General features: G+C 36.3%; 1 protein-coding gene across 2 annotated transcripts in view; it reads left to right on the plus strand.

Annotated features, from left to right (window-relative positions):
- The window catches only part of atrx (ATRX chromatin remodeler), a 106,356-nt gene extending 87,104 nt beyond the window's left edge, over positions 1–19,252 (plus strand). For both annotated transcript variants that reach the window (XM_088924636.1, XM_088924637.1), the window contains 5 exons: positions 6,923–7,072; positions 11,500–11,625; positions 12,036–12,131; positions 15,654–15,782; positions 17,480–19,252. In XM_088924636.1, coding sequence (XP_088780762.1) covers positions 6,923–7,072; positions 11,500–11,625; positions 12,036–12,131; positions 15,654–15,782; positions 17,480–17,737 — 759 coding nt within the window. In that variant the 3' untranslated portion in view covers positions 17,738–19,252. The remainder of the gene's footprint in view (positions 1–6,922; positions 7,073–11,499; positions 11,626–12,035; positions 12,132–15,653; positions 15,783–17,479) is intronic.
- Positions 19,253–22,877: the final 3,625 nt, after the last annotated feature.

Genomic DNA, 22,877 nt, shown 5'->3' on the forward strand with positions numbered 1-22,877 from the left:
GAAAGACAAGATCCTTTTTTGTACCTGCTGTTCTCAATTTTAAATGCAGTTTATCCTCTGGTTCATGGCCTCTTGTTTGACATTTTCATTGCCTTTGAAGATTTTGACTTCTTGAATCCAGTAGTGTTATGGTTTATACACTGATTGTATTTGCACATTTTTTAACAGAAGACCTGTTGGATAAATATAAGTTATGGATGTAATCTGTGTATTCTGCTTATCAAAGGTGTACATTGTAAGCTTTAAGGGAACCCAGAAGTTCATTAGAGCCTTGAATTTCCCAAAATTAATTAAAGTTTTAATTTAATTCGAAACGACTACACACTTTAAGAAAATACTCAACAATGTGCTTAGCTCAAATATACCTACAAATTGCTTTCCTGCAAAGTACAATCGAGTAACTTCTTGTGTGTCCCATTGACTTTTGTACAGTATAGGGAAACAGAATTACATCTTAACGTATAAATGAATGTCACATTATCCTGGGTATACAGTGCCTTGCAAAACTATTCAGACCCTTGCACAGTTTTAGTGTTTTATTGCTTAAAAATTTTCTGTCAAGACACTTTGAAGTAATTATTTGTTATATATACAACCTGCTCTACACGTTCAAATCAACACACAGAAGCAAGTGCATAATGTGAAAGCAAACTAGAAAATTCATAATTTTCATAATTGAGTAAGTATTTAAACACTTTGCTGTTGCAACCCAAAATTTAGGTGCATAAATCTTCCTAATCAAGCTACACTATTAGTTGAGCAACCTCTGTGAGTATGCAGTGATATTGGTTCTCAAGATTTCAGAATACTCTGAAACTTCTTTTTTGAGATTGCTTAATCGGTAATTGAATTTAATTGTTGTTAATTGTCACTTAGACCTTTCCCAAGTCAGGCACAATGTCGTTGAAAGCACAGATCACAAGAAGGGTCCAAAAAGATTATTTTTAAGATTAAGTCTTTGAGTGTTCTGGTGAGCACAGTCTGCTTAACCATCAAGAAATTGAAGGTGCATTGTAGCACCCTAAGACTAACAAGACCAGGCTGTCCCTCCAAACTGAGTAGCCAGGCGAGGAGGAAACAGGCCAGGGATTCAACACTATACCTGTAGGCAAGCATGGTGGTGGCAACACTGGGCTATGAGGATGCTTCCCTTTCGCAGCTACTGGAAAGTAAGGATTGAAAGAAAAATAGACAGTGTAGCAACATACTAGTGAAAATCCTGTTTCTGTCTGCAAACAGACTTAAAATTGGGAACAAATTCACCTTTCAGCAGGACAGTGACCTGGAGTGATTAAATCACTGGGGTGATTTAAGAATAGGAAAGTGAATGTCCTTGAGTTGTCCAGTCAAATCTCTGACTTGAATTCTATTGTGAATCTGTGAACTTGAAAACTTCTGTCCATAAGTGATTCCCAAGCAACTTGAGAGAGCTGGAGCAAATCTGCCAAGAACAATGGGCAAAATTGCACCAAGCCAGCGTACAAGGTTGGCAGAGACTAAAAAACTCTTGCGGCTGTAATTGAGTTTACGAATGTGAATGCTTGCACAATCAGTGTATTTTTTTCTCTTTAGTTTGTGCTGACATTTGCTGTAACTTATCCTTCGAATTCTTCAGTTTGAGCATTCAGGTTTTGAATAAAATAAGATTAAAAAATCCGTCAGTTTTGTAATTTCACAAAATAGAACACCATAGTAAGGGTCTCAATTTTGCACGCCATTGTATTGATATTTACCACTGTTTCACCTTTTGTAGTTATTCTAGCTGTGCCACTTCATTGAATAGCATAACATAATCCATTCTGTTCCTTTCTAGTATAAGTGGCCTGACTTTGTAGATTTCCAAACTATAGTCATTTGTAAAATTCCCATAAATGTCTTTCATCATTATGTGTTGATATTGTCTTCTTGTTATTGTTCTTTTTTAATTTATATTTTTATAGTAGTGCTTGTTCCCTCAAAAGAGTTAAGAAATTGATTTTTTCAGTACAGATAAACATGCTTTCTGCCAATTTATCTTTCATGTATTATGAGGCTTAAGTAGATCTGACTGCCTGATAGCGCACAGGCTAATTTGAAAGGCATTTATTTCTAGCATCGGAAAAGGGACCTTCATTATAACACTCATTTCTCTTGAAGATTTAACGTGACCACCCACCAGTCCCTTCAGTGTCATCCAACAGGAAAATTCTTTGCTTTTCTCAGTCCAAAAGGGATTTTTTTCCCCTCACAAGAGCAAGCGAACTTAGTTGACCGCCGCACATTCAGCGATTGGAACCTGCATTCAGAGACGTTCATCTTTATTAGTTGTTCTAAAAAAAGAACAAGAAAAAGAATTGTTGTGTGGGGCAGTTATTAAGAACAGGGTTTTTTAGTGAAGTCAAGTTTGTGTAGCCTCATAAGCACTCACTTTGTATTACAGTTATTAGTCATGGCCTAGTTCTGCACTAGACTGATTGGACCACCTACAGAGCTTTGGCAGATAGATTAATTAGAAATGTACATATCTCACTGTGACTGCAATGCTGTCACTTGACCTTAAGACCTTATATTACATTTACAGCTTAGTATCAGACACCCTTCAAAAGAGCTCAGATGGGCTCAAGTTCAGGCTCAAGCTGTTAGTTTTGAAAAAGGCCTTGTGAAAGAATTTGACCATTTGTTTGAAATATGTTTTCAAGGAAGCATAAACAACAGTTTAATCATCTTTGTTGCTAATACCATTTTCTTGGAAAAATTCAATGTTTTAAATTTATTTTAGCACGTTTCTTTTTTGGCGTGAATGATTACCCAAGGACAGTATATAGTTTTCAGCAATAACAAGGTGGATAGTACTTCTGATTGCATGTTTTTATTTTTCTGCTGTGTAATATAATCTTTCCAAATTCAAAGATAAACATTGTAGAATATACCCATGAAATTATTTCCGCTGCAGTGAAATAATTCAGAAAGGATGGGTATGGTGTGATAAATGATTTCGAAATTCTTCTTTAATTCTATTTCTTTGTCATTCATTTAAATTGGTACTGGTCAGAGTATTTTTGTTTTATACATGGCAAATGCAATAGAAAAATATAATCCATCCTGGTAATATACCTTGAGCATTTTATGGAAAGTTTGATTTTTTTTGTAGTTCTCAAATCATTGTTACTCTTCAGTTAGAAATAATTTTAGAGATGAACACTCTTCATGTTCATTTTTATCAATAAAGAGATTTGGATTAAGATGATACTGTTTCTAAAATTCAGAGTCTTATTTAATGCCAAAGTAAAACTAAAGACAAAGGAAAGCAAACAGACTCTGTTGAATGTAATTTAAGCCACGTTTGGGTGACCATGCTGGCTGAGAATATTATATTCAGGTATTGTTTTCAATAACAGTGTTGTCATGGAAACCAAAGCCATATGAAAATTTAAGAACCTCTTCAAAACCTGCATGCTTGAAACTGTGTAGTTCTAGGAGCTTTTGTACAACATTTTCAGGAGCAGTCTATCTGCTTTATAACTGCATTTTGTAAACAGATCATAGTAGGAAGAAATAACTTCTTGTTGAGTTCTGTTTTTTGTTTTTTCTTTGTTCAATATTAAAGTTTCAAAACAGTTTTTTTTTCATTTTGGATGGTGCTCAATAAATAAACGTGTTCAAACAAAAGTTTTCAACATGTAATACAATACAGTAAATGACCAGATGTATTTTTTAGTCTGTTAGTACAATGAAACTTACTTGTGTGAAGTGGTCTACAGGGTTATTTTACTCTGTGTGTAGGACCCAGCATGCAGTGCTGTTCCTTGAATGTAATATTGTTAAGCATAGATGCAGGAATTCGGGCCTAAACTATTATCAGACTACTACAAATACAAATAATTGTTACTGAGTCACCCAGTCTGTCTACTGTACAGACATACATGTTTGAACCAGTCTAACCATAGGTTCTGTTTCATTGACAACTTTAAAGCATTAACCACAAAATAAATTAATAAAACTAAAAGAATCATAGACATGAATTCTGCTGATTTTGTTTGTGCAAATAACCTTTGAACTTCAGGTTAAATGTCTACAGGTGAAAGTCCCAGAAAATGAGTTGAAGGATTGTTCCTGAAGGATTTTGAAACCTGATCACTGGGATTTGTAGCTGGAGACTGATGTCTGTTGAAAGCAGAATGCACATCAGTCTCCAAAAAAGATAATTGTGCACAGTTGAAGTTGAAATATTTGAAATATGCAAGCCTACATTTTACTGTTTTAGATTAAAACTACAGTATGCATGTTTTCATCTGCATACAATGTTTGTAAACAAAACATGTATAGATCATTAAAAATTCTCAGGGTGGTAAACCTACTGGTCTACAGATATTCAACAAAAGCTTCACGGACAGACCAATTTCCTGGTCATTTAATTTAATTACTTTATTGCATAGTGATTACACTGTTCAGCTATCTTTTTGTGGTTTGTCTCTATCTTTTCATATTTTTTATTTTATCAGTTGAACAAACTGAAATGAATGGGTATCCAATCCACACAGGACATTAATTAAAAAGCAAAGTTGCTTCTACATACACATCAGGTGGTTAACAACTTAGTAAATGTCAGATAAGTTTAATACTAAATGATGCATACCATGCTGAATTCTGTCAACTGCTTACTTTTTGTGCATAAAAACTTGTAACACTTGTAAACATCAAGCCCATCATTAGAACTTCACAAAATGATTATTAAATTGCTATAGTTATAAGGTAACGTTGGTTGAAATCTGTACTCATGCCTTTGGAAAATGTACCTAGAATACTCTTCGCATGTGCTGAACCTTAATATGCTATAGAATAGTAGTCATCTTCCTTGGATTTCTCTACCTTTACTACCTTTCAACAAATTCATAAAGAGAAGATATATATTTGATAATAGTTTAATCTAATTAATAATTTAGCAGTTAAAGTTTATATATATTTATTTAAAATTAATATACTCCCTTATATTGATTTATTTTCATGGTGCGGATTTCACGTCCACTGAAATGTTTTAGTTTTAGTTTTATCTTTTAGGTTTTTTTTGGTTTGTTTGCAGGAGCTTAACCTTACAGCTCCCAAACATTTGTTAGTGTGGCTGTGCCCAATTTTGATTTACATATATTTTTAGATATAAAAACAGCCTTTTACTAATTATTTCCTGAGAGTTATAATTAAAATATATAGTTCCAAAATTATGAATTTAATTTCAAAATTATAGAATAACCAGTTGTGTGGTAGTTATTGTTGGAATGTGCAGTAGTTTGGGGCAAAATATTTCCTGTCATATCTAGATATAAGTCAATTCGTTTTAAAATTATATAGACCCTATGCAGTACTATTGAATGTTTCAAAATACTAACTCTTTCACAGATTTACTCAAGCTGTAACTGGAACCTATTTACATACAGTATATTAAAATATTCCAGATTTTGGAAGTCCTTTAAAAGTGCATTTTTAGCTCTGTAAAGGAAACTGGTGTAACTATACCAATGAACCTCAGACTCCTCTTACTCAATGACAGCTTCCAGATTTCAGGTATAATTCCTCATACTGGCAGGCTTACAGGAGACCCCAAATGAATTTTTGAGGAGCTGTATGGAGACCAAGATCTCTTTTCTCCCCTTACCTGCTTTTAACTATTTTCTTAAGTTTTTTTCATCTTTCATTTAACTTAGCCAGTTTTTGTATTTTACGTAACTTTCAATAACCGTTTTTAAAGTAAACTTTAAACATGCCAAATTGCACCTTAGAAGTAAATTTGCACAATATATTGTAATAAATGCTTTAATACAGGTGTTTAAGTTATTATGTTGGCATTGCTTGACTCTTGATTTTTCTCTTACAATACTGCAGTACATTGCTACTTCAAATTTATGTTAGTATGAAGCAAATTGTTAATGAAGTATTAGGCTTATTCACACTCAGATAATTCAAGGGAAAGTCAGTCAACTGAATTATAAGGTCACTGCTATTGAATCTGTCATGTTTATGTGTCATACAGTCGTGATATGGCAGGTTCCTGACCTATGTTTGGTTCAAAATGTAGTCTAATGGGGCAGCAAGAACCTTACAGGATTTTGCTGCCATGAAGATGTCAGACTAGGGTGACAGTTGTAGGCCTTTTCTTTTTCTTAAAAAACAATGGGGACTTCTATTTTTAGAAAGCAAAGAGAGCTTTTGTTACATAGTGACATCTAATGCATGGCTTCTTTTATTCTTTTAATGAATAAGGGGTTGTACCTGTGAACTAGCCTCTGTATGGTACGCAGGCCTTATAGTCTAGATAACACTGGATGGAATAGACTCTTGCAAACTGGATTTCCCAAAACACCAATGTCGTTGATTGGGAGTTATCAGTGTTATTGGAGTTCAGTTTGCCTGTGTTTTCTGAGCTGACTGTGTATGTGTGAGCTTACTGTACTGTCAAAAGTACCTAGATTAATCCTCCATTTCTATAAACAGGTGTAATTTGTTGGTACTATGAAGTTCACAATATGCAAAGCATATTATATGCAGCACTTTGACAAAGGACATGCATATACTAGAACTGTCTAAAGTGAGAAAAAAAATACAACTGGTCACGCAAACAGAAAAGTTTAAAACGTGAGGATGCAATAGGATGCTATAGAAGGTTTTCGATTTAGATTTTAAATTTAGATTTAGAAAGGAAGGTAAAACAAGTGAGATGGGGGAAAAAGATTCACAAATTTAGTCATTTTTATGGCCTTATGAAAACATTTATTTCTTAGAAGCAAGTTAAATATGAGAAAGCAGGTAGACAAATTCTTTAGCTTCTGTAGTGCTCTTTAGCTTAATAAAATGTACTGCTTTCCAAATGCTGTCTACTGAAGATTTGCGTGAATTTGAGAGCACACATAATGAATATTGTCAATTAAAAACGTGTTTTGTTTCTTTCCAGGATCCGTTCCTCGCAGAATTGCTCCATAGCTTCAAGGAGCAGATTGTCGGCTACCACGAGCATGACTCACTGCTGGACCACAAAGAGGAGGAGGCCCTGAGTGAGGAGGACCGTAAGGCCGCCTGGGCAGAATACGAAGCTGAAAAGAAGGTCAGTGCAATGCACTTTGCAGAAACCCCTCTGATCACCTCCACACCCCTTGCATTTATTCTGCAGTGTGGAAAAGTATTGTATTTTCCGTCCGTGACAGGTTGGACTAAAATGGGATGGTGCCCGGTCATAGTTTACAAAAAAATTGACACTAAAAACCTTTTATTTAAAAAAAATGTTCTTCAATTTTGTCTCTCAAAAAGCAGCTTTCTAGAATCTAGTCAGGCTGTCTCAGTTGGCAACCAGTTTATGTAGAAGGGACCGCACTTGCCACCTGTCTCAGCAGCTGTGGCCTCTCAGTCCAGCATTAGCCAACAGCCTCCGGCAGTATCTTTCAGAGTTTTCATTGGTTCAGAAAACTGGATCCAGGCACACTTAGTCTTATGGTATAGTCAGAAAATGTTGCCCCTAAGTTGAGGGTTAAGTGGCCAACATGTTTTGTATAATAGCAGTTTGTGGTGTAGAAAACATGAAAAGGATAACCATGCTGGTCAGGCAGCCTACTTGGATAAATCTGTTATCATATAGTAATTGAATTGTCACTGGAATAGTACCCATCAAGTTTGAAGCAGTTTTTGCTCAGGAGTAGTTCGCAGTATGGGTTGTGCAATGGCAACAAATTATAAGTCACTCAGCCTCCCTATTTTATGCAAGAACCTTGTTTTATTTTAATTAATTTTTTTAATGAAATTCCAGTTTTGATCAAATGATGCCTACCAAGTTACATGGCCAATCACTCCATGTTGTAAGTCAGTGGTACAGTGATTTCCAAGTTAGAGGCAGTGCTAGGTATGAGAGCAAAATGGCTGTCATATAGCCATTTGGGTTTAGGCAGATGACCTATTTAACCATATTAAGATATTAATACTAGAAGGATACCTACTCAGCTTGAGCAAGTAGTTGTTGAAGAGAGCTGTGGCATATCAGGACATGACTTACCAAGTGATTGATTAGCTCATGCCTGCCAAGCTTTTCAGTGTAGCAGCTTGTTTCAAACTACTTTGATATAGATCGTGCCCTATTATTCTTGTGCCAGATTTCATTCCTGTTGCCTTGTGGTCAACATTTGTTGACAAATACAGTGTGGTGGTCAAACTATGTCTCCAGTTCATCAGTTCTGAGCAAGTCCAAATCTTCCCCTAGGCCTCTACCATCGTGTCAAGTTTCAAAAATAGTCCCTCAAAGGATAGCAATTTTGTAGACATTTTAAAAATGTAAAACAATAAGCCACTCCTCCAGCAACTTTCATAAATAAATTCACATTGTTATTCCTTTGGTTAAATTTTTAAATAGTGTGTAATCTTGAAATGGAAAGAATGATCAATTTTATCATATAAAAAACAGAAAAACATATTTGTAACCCATAGCAAACATGCATGCACAATAACAGTGAGATAGCACGCCCTTCACAAATTAGAAAAATATATCATATTTACTGCTACCAAAACATTAGAGATAATGAACTGTTTCCCACCGATTTTCCGTGAATGTAGAATTATTCACGGTTGCACAAATGTAGACCTTTAGCTCATGTCCTCCAAAAAACAAAGGAGATGGCAACCTTTGGATTTTTAATTTTATTTTAAACTAGGCTCCAAGTGCAGATGTTGCTGGGTAGGATCAAGCCGACATGGATGCCAGAGGCACTGCGATCAGGTTCAGTCTTGTTAGGACAGCACTTGCAGTTTATCCATAGGGTTGCGGGAACATGGAACAAGCTGCCCAGCTACAGGCTAAATGGCCTCCTCATTTGTAACTTGATAATAAAATTTTTAAACATTTTGTCGTTATCAGAAATACTGATAGTCATCTATTACTTGGCATAGCATAATTAATAAATTGTGAAACAGAACGAAAAACAAAATTGCTTGAAGAAATAGAAATTAGCCTTCTTTCTCAACAGCAGTGTCACATAAGAACAATGGAATCTCAGTGATATATTATCAGGTACAAAGTATACTATATACTGGATACTATACATGAGAATTGATAGTCTTCTGGTACACAGCTAATAGCGTTATCTTGTAATCATGCAGAAATCGTGAAGTATGCTACTGAAGTAAATTTTAAGGGTTTTAGATTGTAATGATGCCATTATTCAAAGCACAATCCTGAGCTAAAAAAAATATTAAACTAATATATTTTTTTAAGTTTGTGAATTTGTTTAATCTCTTTGTTAAAAGGCTTCTTAAAAAATCTGTTCTTTATGGATTGGGGTGTTAAAAGTGTGCTCATGAAACTCTTATGAAATCACTTCCCAGTGGAATATTGATAGTGATAAAATGTGATCTTTCTGTCAGCAGTTTGAAAACACTCCCTGTTTTATTCGGCAGTCGGTATCCACTCTGGTTACGTTTCACTGTCACGGTGATATGTTGTGTAACCTTGTGAACCTTACTAAAATTCATGCTATTATCTTAAGATTACCGTGAGAGTGCGCTTGCAGTCCATGTCTTTCAGAACATTTCATCAGCTAGTTAATAAGAGTTTATTTTGAAAGGAAAAACTCCACTCAGTGGGACCTCTGCGGTTCTTGAGTGGCAGGGTAATCCTAGAATTCATTCTATACAGTACTTTTTTTTAATGATTATTTTTCCTGCTATTCTTGTGCTTTCCTCTTGTGACATTAAGCTCAGCTTTGCCATGTCTATTATTAGTTTTATAGAGAACACAATTATATTTCAAAACCTTTGAATACTTTTCATGTCCTGCCATTTAAATTTGTTTAGACCCCATGCAAGGCACTTTTATTTGAGGTATTCAGGAATAATCCAGAGGAAAACAATTAACATTACCTTAATTTGACAGTATTTACAAAAATAAGCTGCTTTGAGATCAGACTTTGGCTGAAACAGGTGCTAATACCTTTTTTGAGACATGCATAATAAATTGCTTGTGTGTCTTTCTGTCACATTTCGTGTACTGGACTGTGCTGTCCTGTCTATTTGGGTTATTAATTATTTCACTGCGTAATGTTTATTCATGCAAAGATAAATTTTCCAAAAATTGTTTTTCAGACAAAGGGAAAGTGAGAAATACATACCCAGAAGTTACTGGGACTGTATGAAAGTTTAAACTATTCAGTTGAGTTAGTCTGTATTCTGTATGAAGGTTCAGGGTTCTAGTATGTAGGTCACCGCATAGATTCAGCTTTATATACTTGCTGTCTTTTCACACAGAGAAATAGGATCGTGTCTTATGCCATTAACTTGTAATTTCATTAGTCTATTCAACACTCGCTGAACTGACCTGATAGGAATGCCCTGCTTCCTACATGTAACAGCAAGTCACCCGTATCTATCCAGCTTGCTGCAGTGTAAATGTTAGATCCGTAGGTTTTGCACATTATTCACATGAAAAAGAAGCTTTTATTCTGTCTTCCATTATATTGCTTTAATAACTTATTTTCTTTCTGCTGTAAAAGCTAAATCAAGTTTGAGATCTTTAGTGATATGTTACCAAACCAAAAGCTTGATTTTTATCTCAGTCTCAGCCCCCTCAATAGTACACACATGCAGTGTCTGAGTTGCCCAGTCATTTCTGCCTTTTGGTATAATTCTTTAAAATATAACAGATTTATTTAGTGTAATGCAGTATGTCTGTTTGTTTGGTCATCATTATTGCATCGAAAAACGTTTTGAATACACAATTGTTTAAAAACATTTGTTAGTGAAACAATTATGCTTCTATACAGTGTTTATGTTTCATTTGCAATTGTTATATTTTATGATTTGCTTATATATAAAGATTTAGACGATTGTCATTATTATATATAGATGGAGAACAAGACTTTGGAAAATGATATTTACATTCACAACAGTTAATTAACTATCCAAATTCAGTCCAGTTCAGTGGGGCATATACAGTTACAGTAATTCTACATACAGTATAACAATAAGCAAACTACTACAGGGATCAGCAACTACCAGACACAGGGATGAATCCTGGGACCTGTGGGTGCAGTCTGAACAGGTTTGTCTTGAAGAGGTGTTGGAGATGTGTAGCTTGAGAACTGGCTGAGGAACAGTGAAGGAGGGAGGAGAGAACTAGTAACTTGTTAGTTAGCGACCTGCAGGAGATGATAAAAGGCCAGAGGAGAGGTTTGAAGGTAAGGCCAAGGATTTAAATCTGAGGTGAGCTGAGAAAATATAGAGTGGGAAGAGTTGTAAAGTACTCCAGCATGATCAGTGTTACATCTTGCAGCTTTTTTAAAAAATTAAGCTTCTTTTAACTTGTCATTTTGGATCGTTTTTATCATGACTGCAGTTGAAAATTTTAATTGCTCGCAAATTGTTTTTGCTAGTATTGGTGTTTTGTTCTGGATTTTCTGTCGTTTTCGCTCAGCAGGAAAGTGCCTCATCACTTCCAGGCAAGAAAGGGTCAAATGGCCTTTTATATTTTTTTAAACGTACAACTTTCTTTTCTAGGGTCTCTCCATGCGCGTCAACGTGCCATCTGGGTTTCATTATTCACATCTTAACACGGGCGCTCCAAATGCATATTTCCCCTTCAATGTAGCTGCACTGACCTCAATGACTAACCAACAGCTGGAGGTACGTAATGAGATCCAAATGGACTCTGCATTCTTTGTGAGCTAATTGCGACATGTATTCGTGTGTAGAGAAAGGCTTATGCTGTGTATTTTACGGATTTTATATCTCAAAAAAGAATGTTGTTCCCGAAAGCAGTGACTTGTTTTGATAGGCACACTGCCGACGTTTTAAGGGTACTGAAATTTTTGAATGGAAATAAATGTACCCTTTTTTCTGTGTGTCGTTATAGTCTGGGTGCCTAACATTGTCTGTTTTTGTTTTAGTGCTACAGTGCATCGAATGATTGGAATAAGTGTTAAAGTACAAACCTCATGGCTTTGCTCAGCTCTGTGCTCTATAACATGTTAATGCTGTTTATTTCCGGCATATTTATTGTACTGTGATGCCTTTTTATCTGGTTTGTCAAAAAGGACCTTATAAATCAGGGACGTGAGAAGGTTGTGGAGGCTAGCAATGCAGTCAAAGCTATCCCAAGAGAGAGCCTGGAAGATATCATAGGAATTGTGGTGAGTAGATTGAAACACAGTTTACATGTTTCCCATTGTTCATAGCAGATATTACTGTACCACTTGAAAGGCAACCTTCTCCCATGAAGGTTTGCGTTTCTAGACGGTGACAGACATGTCACTTCTTCATGTAACTCAGCTGCAAACAGATATTTTATCATCCAAATCATTAGACCCTCTTACTTTTTCCTGTTAGTGGATTAAGACCTCGTTAAAATACCTCTTGAAACATCCTAGGTTATTATATTCCAAACTTGATCCAAACTCAGGTGTTTTTGCAGGCATTAATGAGCTTAATTTCTTTCTTTTTTGGGATTTTGACTATGTGTTTTTGATCTTTTTAGTCTCCATCTCCTGAACTGTTCCATTGCTGTGATCTTATTTGAAGACTTAAAATATTACTGAGAATTATATTGATAAACTGTGGATATTATTGTATCCTTATCGGTATAGATATTTTGTGCCTTGTGTTTGCTTTACCACTTAATGGAGCCATTTTTTACTGATTAATGTAACATTATGAGGTTGTGCTGTTTCCAAAAAGATGGCTGTCTCAGGATGACATTGCACCCCTGGCCCCACTACCACAAATATCTTGGAGGGTTGTTCCAAGAGTTAAAATGAGGGGCATGGCATCTAGATGTCTCAACCCTTTAGGAGGTAACAAAGAAACTTGATGTGAAACTAGAAATACCTCTGCTCAGTATAGCACAAAAGTAGTTTCACGTTAGGTTCTCCATAGAAGTTTGGAAAAGATGGAAATTAAACAAAAAAATAAAGGCTTACAGTACAGCCAATAATATATGTTAATAACTGTCCTTATTGTTGCTGTCAGCCATACTGTAGTGTTCTATAACATTGGGCCCAGCATCAATATTTTGAATTTTCAGTTGTAATACCTTTAATCAAATCAATGGAATGGTGATTAAATGGAAGGAAAAAGAAAAAAAATATTCATCTGTGAGTACATTCTGTACATTCTCATGAAGAGCTGGACAGTAGGTTAGAATATGATTACTGTAGTATTGTTAATGGGTCTATAGCTGGATTACATTTAGAGTTGTCATTCTTAAAATTCCATTGTTGTGTGGAATGAAGAGTCAAACATAAGTAATCAAAAGCATTTATACATAAATGTGTTACCTCCTTAAGGAAGGCTGTGCTCTTAAGAAAGTGGATGTATTTCAGGAGCAGTGTAATGCTCTTTTTCTATTTCACATTGGTGCAGAAACAAGTCTTCATATGTGGACAGATTTGCTGGCTGAGTTTCATTATCCAATAGTATATATTCAATTAAAATGGAACACAAAATATCTTGTGACAGAATTAGATGCTAAGATCAGCATTATGGATTGGAGAATATCTTACTTAAAAATTAAAATATTATTTTAATTGGAATGTCATTGGAATAAAAGATACAATTCCTCAAAAATCTATATTAACATTCTACTGTTTCGAAATGCAATGGAAACCAGCAGATCTAGGCAGAGGCCACTGAAGGTTTCTTGTTCTCCTGGGGTATAAAAGGAGGTGATACATGAAAGACAGTGGGTAGAAACATGCCTCATTTTGGTTAAGGTCACAGAGCTCTCGGAAGACAAATGAGCAGGCAATGGCTCCATAAATGGGGGAATGTCTATAACAGAATCTTGCCCTCTCCACTTCAGTATCTGTTATTTTAAATTTAAATTGAAGGCTACTGGTATAAAGGAAAGGCTGTTGGATAGAAGATGCAATTTATTTGGCCTCCATGGGCTGTGAGGCAAGAGATTCAGGTCTTCTGTCATTTAAAGTCAGCACATGGTCTCCAACACAAACTGACGTCTTGGATATTTCAAGTGTCACCCATTACTATTTTGAATTGCAATTCATTTCCTTTGTGAAATGTGACTGGAGGGCTATTATGTTTTGGGGTTGTTTTGTACTCGTGAGTCCTGGAGCCTTGATCAAGATAATGGAGAATTCTAAACTCCAACATGACCTGGACATTTTGGCCAAACACCAGGTTCTCTGAAAGCTCATGCTTGGGTGAAAATGAATGCAGTAACATGACACTGATCCAAAACATGCTTTCAGACAAAACAAAGAAATGGTCAACTGCATACAAATGTTCTTGACTGGCCATCTCAATCTCTAAGCTCAAACCAGTTGCACATTTGTGGTTCAGTCTCAAGAAGGCTCTGAAGGAAACTAAAGGGTCTAAAGAGACTGAGAGCAATGCTATCTGATGACCACAAACCCCCTCATAAGTGCCAGAACATGATGATACAGTACGGGACACGTTTTTCGTCAGTGTAATTCCTGTCAGAGGAGGATTTACAAAATAACTACATGGATGTGAACTTGTGTTTTCCGGAAATAAATTAATTCTGACAAATATGACATTTTACTCTGTATAATAATATTAATTATTACAATATACTGTTTTTTCCAGAAAGGACCCTACCTAATCCATAACCCTTTCTTTTGACATAATACTTCTGATCCCATTCCATAGGGTTGTGAATACATCTGGAAGGTTCTGTTTAATAATATGCGACCGAGAGAAGAAGATAATAGGCAGGTTTCTCTGCAAATCTGATTTTGTAGCCTTTTTTAATTTAGTCTACGCAGTCGTATACTAAAACCTTAATGATTAATTCTTCCAGCACTACGTAATTGACTTTGTGTTGTGTAGAAAGAAAAGAGAAAATGGAAGAAATGAAAACAGAAGAGAGACAATCATGAGTGTTGTCTTTGGTATTCTAAAAATGTGCTCATTTCCTCATCCAAATGGTTAGAAAACCTAAAATACATTAACAATGGTATTTCACATTTCTTGATGGCTTTAAGATCTCATACAAGATTGAGATCTTCAAGAATATATACAATTTAACCAATTGAAGGGCAAATATGCTGCAAACAATTTATTATACAGGAAAAAAATATGTTCAAGATAGCTTATATAAAAATATTTTGTCTGAATAGTTTTAAGTTTCATTTCACATTTTTTGCTTCATTTTTTAAAAGGTCACACACATGTAAATTGAAATACTGCACAAATTCTTAACTTCCTGTAGCATCATTCTAATTCACCGTTGTTCTTTCATTAAACTACTGCTTAATCGATTGCTACTCATGTCAGCTGGAGGTAAGCATGTCCAGTTGAACAGATGAGCTAAAACTACATGAATGTAGTATTGCTTTCCTAGTTTTTTTCAAATCAACATTTTCAATTTTAACATCAAGTAGTATGTCAGGTGTAAAAAAACAGGAAATGGATAAGGTGGCATTAAAACCATCAACACAGAATCATGAAAATTCACGATTTGCATAGTATTGCAAATGGAAAATGGATAGAATAAAAATAGACTTCCGACTTAATTTGGGGATTTAGTGATTGCCCAAACCTAGGTTACTGGCCTTCAGAATCTAGTAATTTGTAAAAGGAAAATGGTAGACTGGAGTATGGGGAATTTGCGTGGGGTCATGAAGCTGGTGTTGTGTTGTGGCATTGACCAGTGTGTGTGAATTCTCTTCCAGTGGCAAGAGAACCCCAACCTGAATGAAGCGCAGGTTCAGTCCATGGCCCTGGGCAGACAGGCGAGTCTCGAGCTGGAGCTGAAGCGCAGGGAGGCTGTGTACAGAGATGTCCTGAGCAAGCAGCAAACAGTAAGGTCATTCTATGGTTTTTACAGGAGAGGCTGAGAAACATTTGCATCTTGGATCTACATTCCTTTTTCATGCAATGTCTTTGAAATGTGATGCTTTCAAAAAGCAAATGGCTTTTCGTTGTTGAGGTTTACCTGCTTCCAACTTTTACACTAGTTTGCACCCAGCACTGTTTTAAGTCACTAACAATGCTGAAGACTCATGCAAGCTCCACTGCAATTATTGTACACTGTTCTGTGCAGAGAGCAGTGTCTTTTAGTATTTTAAAAAAGCTATGATCTCAGTGAATAGTTTATATATAATACACATTGTAGTAGAATAGAATACATCAAAAGATAAGAAAGATTTGAAGTACTGAATATACCTAAAAGATGTTTTTGTAGTAACATCCCTTGCTATGTAGTGTACTGTCAGCTCTCCACAATTGAAGCATCCATTTACTTCAAGCAGGGCTCAAAGTCATTTCTTTTGCTTCTCTTACAAGATCCTCTTACAGAACTTTGCTGACTACGTAAATCTTTACACCTTTGTCTTTTGTAAGCACCACTTTAACTTGCAGGAAATTCTGTTCTAAATCTACAAATTTGGAGACTTTTTAAGAGTAGTTCATCTTGTGATCAAATAAGAAGTACATTTCTTGATTTACTGCTTTCCATCACTCCCCGCAGGGCCTGATATCTTAAACCAAATATTCAGATAATTTATACTGATGCTTTGTGACATAAGAAAGATGCTGAATGAGCGATACAGTGCCCTGAATAGAATTTAAAATTTTTAACCCATTTGGTGACATTCATTTTTGGAAGATGTTTTTTTTATTGTCTTGAGCACTGAATTTTATCTTCTTTTAAGCAAATATTGAGTCTTTACTTCCTGTTAGCACTTCTTTGCTTCAGCAATGTATAATTGACTTTCTGATATCCAGATTTCACTGTTACCAGGCAGGGAGGCACTTAACACAATTTGACATTTCTGCTGAAGTTTTCCAGCAAGATCTAGAGAAAATATGGGATTGGTTAGAACTCCTATCAAACAGCTTATATATTACAGTCACAAAGTACTGTTACTGGAGGAATTAAGTAGGTGACAACCCCAATAAGTGGGACATAGTGCATTGTTTTCACATAATACTTCAGTTTACATGTTCCAGAACAAACTGATTAATTGTATCACTTTTAATGAGCAATTTTGCATTGCAGTTACTTACTCGTTCTATCTCGTATTGTGATAATTAAAATACTGCTTAATCAATTGCTATTAATTTCGTCTGCGGGGTCCCATTTCCAGTTTAACAGATTCCTTTTGTATGTAATAGCAGTATATATTCAATCATCACATGAAATAGTACGCCAGTTGTAAAAAGCAATAGAAAATGGGTAATGTAGCGTAAAAGCCATCAAAACAGAAAACGGAATAGATGTTTTCGGAGTAGACTGGAGTTTGGGAATTTGCGTGGGGTCTTTAAGCTGGTGTTGTGCTGTGGCATTTGCCAATGTGTCTAAATTCCCTTGCAGTGGCAGGAGAAGCCCAACCTGTATAAAACGCAGGTTCAGGCTATGTTTCTATCCCTGCCATTTATTGAAACACAACCACCCTGGTCACTGGTCACACCAAGGCTGGCCAGTGTTTTATTTCTGTGACAATCAAATTGAAACAGAGATGGCATGAATAATAAAGCCTCCTTTTTTTTTTGACAGCTGATCATGTATGTCCAGAAGGTGCTGACCAACCGAAAAGTCCACGAGCAGCAAATGGCTCTGGCAAATCGGGCCAACCTGATGAACCAAATGGCCATGCAGAAGGGGGTCATGGGCGCCCATGGCTTCAACCAGCTGGATCTGCTGAGCTTGTACCAGCAGCTCAGTGGTGGCCTACAGCCTCCAGGTCTGCAGAGGGTTCCATCTCCCACGACTCAGATGAGGAGCAAAAACCCAGGTCCGTCTCAAGGGAATTAGAAAAGGCAGGCACTTGCAGTTTGGGAAGTGCAACAGAACAAGTGATTTTGAAGTCCGTACTCCTTAACAGACTCCAACCGCTGAATTATACAGCACCACTCCATCTAGAAGAAAGGCTGCCCTGAGATGTATGCAAAGCTTGAAGACAATTTGAAGGGATTTTGCAATTGTTTTGAAATTGTATATATAGCCTTAATGTTATTCTAGATATCATATTCTCTTTTAAATCTTTTAAATAGATTTTTCCCCCCCAAAAAAGTGCTTTTGAAGTTTATATTGTTTTATCGCCTGTAATCTCCCGGACTATGGTTTTAACCCCAAACAAGCTCACACACACTAAAAGGAACATATTGGAGAAAGTATAGGACTTCCTCGTATTCTGATCCAGAATGGTTTCTTGGGACCACAGTACTGCTCGCTACATATTTAATTTAAAACCAGTCAGGTGGAATAAATAAATCTAATGAAATAAATTCCGCCTGCAGTTTTCTTTACGTGGTAGTACAATATGTTTATCTAGGCAGTGGTCCTTTTTTTTTACCTTTCTAAAAATTCCCTGCATTTCCGGCTGGATGTGACCTGAACTTTTATTTTGTGTGCACGTACAGTTGCAGATGGTATGAACACCCTTTATTTTAAACTAATTTATGACCTGCTGCCTTGAAGAGAGGTGTTCCTTCCCTTCTAAAATACTTTTGCCAATCTTTAATTAGTGTTTCATGGTGAATGATATGGTAAGTGTCTCCAGGAGACAATTGTATCAACACCAAAAAGGAAAAAAAATGTTACAGCCTTATAATTAGTTCTTATACATAAATACAGAATTATTAATAAATGTGTTGAATATTGGACTTTTTTGTATAATGCTTAGAGGTGATTATTCTAGATGTTGCTAAATCAAAATAAATGACTGCCTTTGTTGTGTTTCAACTGCTTGCTGTATTCTCTGAACTTTTGTAATCTCTTTGAGTTTTTGTTGTAAAGTGTTAATTAGCATAGTACTGTGGTACTGTTCCTGGTTTTGTCCCACTTGTGTAGTTGTTTTGGCACATCTAACTTCAAATGCTGAATTTGCGCAGCTGTGATGACAGTTTGATTTATTGAAAACAATGTAATTCGTACTGGAGACCAGAGCTCCTCTAATTGCACAAGGTGTATTTTAGAAAATGTACAGGGACTCTTTTTCTCTCCCGAGAATGTTTTCATGCTAGAAATACACCTAACTGTGTTTTGCCATTAACCTGCTATTTACTAGATGCATATTTAATATCAAGATTAATAAAGTGACCAAAAGGTGTTTTTCTTGTATTTATAACTGTGTTTATTGCACTTGTCAGAGTTCAACATTACTGTTGCCGCAAGGTGGAATTATTAGAAATACTTTTCTTTGTCTCATGAGTTTTGATTTCCCCAGGGTTACCCTTTTAACCTTGCTTTGGCGGCAATAACTTGTTAAGCATGCTCAGTTTGAATGGAGACAGAACCGCCTTGAAATAAAAATTCTCAAACTAAAAAGGAAGCCAAGAGCGTTATTAAGTATGCCTGAATAGTCCATCCATCCAGGATCAGAGAAACCGCTTATGTCTGGTGAGGTTCTTGGCAAACCTTTTGCCAGAGTGTTTCCTCTGGGAAAACACAGGGCACAGGGTGATACTACACCCTGGATGGGATGCCAGTCCTTCAGGGGGAAGACACACAGACAGCTTGTAGACACCAATTGACCTAGTGGGAGGAAACAGGTGTACCGTGTGATTATGGAGAGAATATGCAAACTCCACACAAAAGGTACCTCAGTTCAGAAATGACACCAGGACCTGGAAGCTCTGAGATGACAGTTCTAACTCTTTAAGTTCTAACAGTGTTCCATCCTTGTGTGAATATTGTTGTAAGAAACCATACAAAAAGGCACCAATATCATCCCAATCCATCCCTGTTGCTGCCGCCATCAGTAAATGTACAATACCTGATCTACCCAAGAGTAGGGCGTGCCAGAGTTTAATATTATGCAGTATACGCAGATAAACCAGATTTTAAGAACTGTTCATGCACCAAAGTTTTTTTTTCAAGGGGGCAATATAAAGCTTAGGTAGAAGTTAATAGTTCTATTAGGAACTTCTATAAGGAATAGTAAAAGGATACTGCAAAACCACTAATAAAATCAAATGGAATGTAATTTTGTGAGTTAACGTGGCAATACTTAAACAGGGATGCTCAGTGGTTTGCTAGTCAGACCCATGGGCTCACAATTTCTGAGTCTTCCCCTCTGTCCCCATCTGTGTTGTGCGCTGTGCGTGTTCTCTGTCATCACATGGCTTTCTGCTCCGTGATCTGGCTTCCTTCCAGTTCCCAAAGTCCTACAAGTGAGCTTTGACTGGGTGGGTTTCACCCAGGGCTCATGATGGTACTTTTGGCTCCCCTTATCCCTCCAGTATGATCAGCTCTACTTCTGGGACTACACAGGTACAGCAAAACTGGCTTATAGAGTTCAAGAGTAGCAGTACAAGAAAAATGCCTTTTTCATCACAAGCAGCAATCCTTTAAGGTCCTTCCAAGCATTATTAAATCCAGCTGCTGGGTGAATGTATTGATTTGTGACATTGATGTTCACTGAAATGAGTGAAAGTCTGCAAAAAGATCAAATGGAGGAGGAAGAAAATGCACAGATTATTCAATAAAATCTGCCTCATGTTAGCATTGCTTAAACTAAGAAGGTTATCCAGTTTTCACAAATTGTACTACGAGGTTTGTTGAGGTGCTGGAAATTGCCAATTCATATCTTGTATGTCTTGTGTAGGAATGGCAGTAACATAAAAATATAGGGTGTAGGAGACTGGAACAAGCTACCCCACTATTCTTATCAAAACTGATACTATGGCTTCTTTCAAGAACAGCTGAATGAGATCTTCAGTTCAGTTAGCTATTAGTAACCAATGAGCTGGATGGGACAAATGGCCACCTCTCATTCTAAAGCTTTCTTATGTAACAGTAAGTGTAACTGCAACTGAATTTTTTTTTTAGTTTTCTTAGTCTTTTTACCTTAGAAATCCTGATTTAGGTGTTTTTTTTTTCCAAAGCAGAATGAACCTGACTCTTTCCCAGTGCTACATTTCAATGTATGTTTTTTATTTTAAATTCACACAAACCAATATGCACAGCTTCCCTGTTACCGTTTAGGATGTTGCTAATGGAGGGTTTTGGTTTTAGACCAGCGTTTGAAAGGCTTACAGCACAACAGTGTTTAGCTACATGAGGCATAAAGGCCTGCACAGTTTGGAAGCAGCTTGCAATTCATCTTGTATGCCACAGTGCAAGCAGAAATATGTTAATAGTGTGTGACAGTGCTCAGAGAAATACATTGTAAATCAGTGCAAGTAGAAATGTATTCAGAGAACATGTTGAACTACACGTAGAAATATATCCATAGTAAATGTCACAGTCCAGGAAATAAAGAAAACAGTTACCATCATCAGTTTACCATATCTAACCCATTTACCATATGTGGTTTTTGTCCATCATGGTCAGTTGTACACGGATGAAAACTATTAATAATTAGATGCAAATAATGAGAGGTTGCAAACCACTCGACCCATGGAGCTAGTTTGGTTGCCTGAACCTTAATGTTCTAAGAATTCATCAGTCGCACGCTGCTTACTCCCACAATTCTCTGTGTTACATCATTTCCAGTGGTGTCCCTGGGTCTTCATTTACACTAATGTATTGAGTGCAAGTATTGTGTATTGAGATATTCCATTTTAATTTAAAGGGACTTGGGCCTTGGCTTACATTTCCCACTGTCGCTTTCTGTCCTCCCAGCCCCCCAAAATAAGAACTGACATGAAAAGCAACAGAGTAACACAATATCTTAATTAAAATGAATTCATAATTACAAATTTAACAAACATTGATTTATCCACTGATACATTAGTGTCAGTTTAATTGCTTTATTGACAGGTGTTCCCCACCTTTATTTCTGAATTCTGTTCCATTATTTCTTGGATTAAAACCATCTGAACCGTTATCAAGCTCAGGAAAGGATCAGTGGTAACAAAGATTGGGTTTCAGGACTTTGTCTCACTCAAGTTTCCGTTTCCACATGTCTGGAAACACCTGGGCTCCTGCAAAAATAAGAAACATGATTCCAGGGGTACTGATACAGTACATTGTAATTTATACCTGTGCCTGGATATCATTAATTATCATGTACAGTATTAAGAGCTGATAGGATAGTTGAAACAATTCCATCTGTTTTTGAAAGCAGTGAACCTAGTGCTGGAGGTCTATTTCTAAGACCAAGAACTGAGTGAAGAAAATCATTAACTAATAATGTAATCCTTAACACACATCATATTAATTAAATGCTGTGATTGCTTAAAAACCATCAACTCTGAGGATACTCTAGGAGCCAAGAGCAGAAAGCAGGGAACGGGTATGACGTAGGTCAGCAATGATCATTATCCTTAGGTAATTTTCAGAAAGACTTGTAGATGGAAGGCTGTATTTAAGAAATGGAACAAAAAAAACTTACATATGAAAGTACATTTTGGCTTATGTCTCTTAAAACACGGGAACTTAACCAGAAGTAAATCCACAAAAAGCATGGCTTAATGTTATTAAAAATTGTTGATAGTGATCACCATTTAGTTTTGATAGGTAGCATACAGTACGTTGGCAATAATACAGTACAATACAATAATAAAGCCTGAAAGGGTCATATTTTGACTGCAATATTTCCAAAAACGTTCTCTTTATGTCTTGCACAATAGAGTGGTTTCACCAGAGGAGTGATTATGTTATTCAAACTGTGGTGAGAAGCTGTTCAGCTCATTCACCTGACACTATTGCTACCAGTGTAAGTGTGCCAGTGTCAGCACTAAGTTCTGAGTTAGAGGGGTACTAGTGTTGAAGAATTTTGATCTCTTTGGCAGTATTCCATTCATCCTATCACTGATTCTCAGCCTTTTCGGAAAGTATCTTTTTCTAGAGAGTGGTGGTACTATGTTGTGCTACTCTGACATTTTCATCTCACTCATATGACCCGATACTTTTTCTGTACATCTGATGGGGACTTTTTTTTCTTTAATGTGAATTTGCAGAGGTTGTCATATATATCGGCAAACTAATTTTAAAGTGATTATTTGAT

The sequence above is a fragment of the Atractosteus spatula genome, chromosome 9, assembly GCF_055471065.1.
Source record: "Atractosteus spatula isolate fAtrSpa1 chromosome 9, fAtrSpa1.hap1, whole genome shotgun sequence".
Lineage (NCBI taxonomy): Eukaryota > Metazoa > Chordata > Actinopteri > Semionotiformes > Lepisosteidae > Atractosteus > Atractosteus spatula.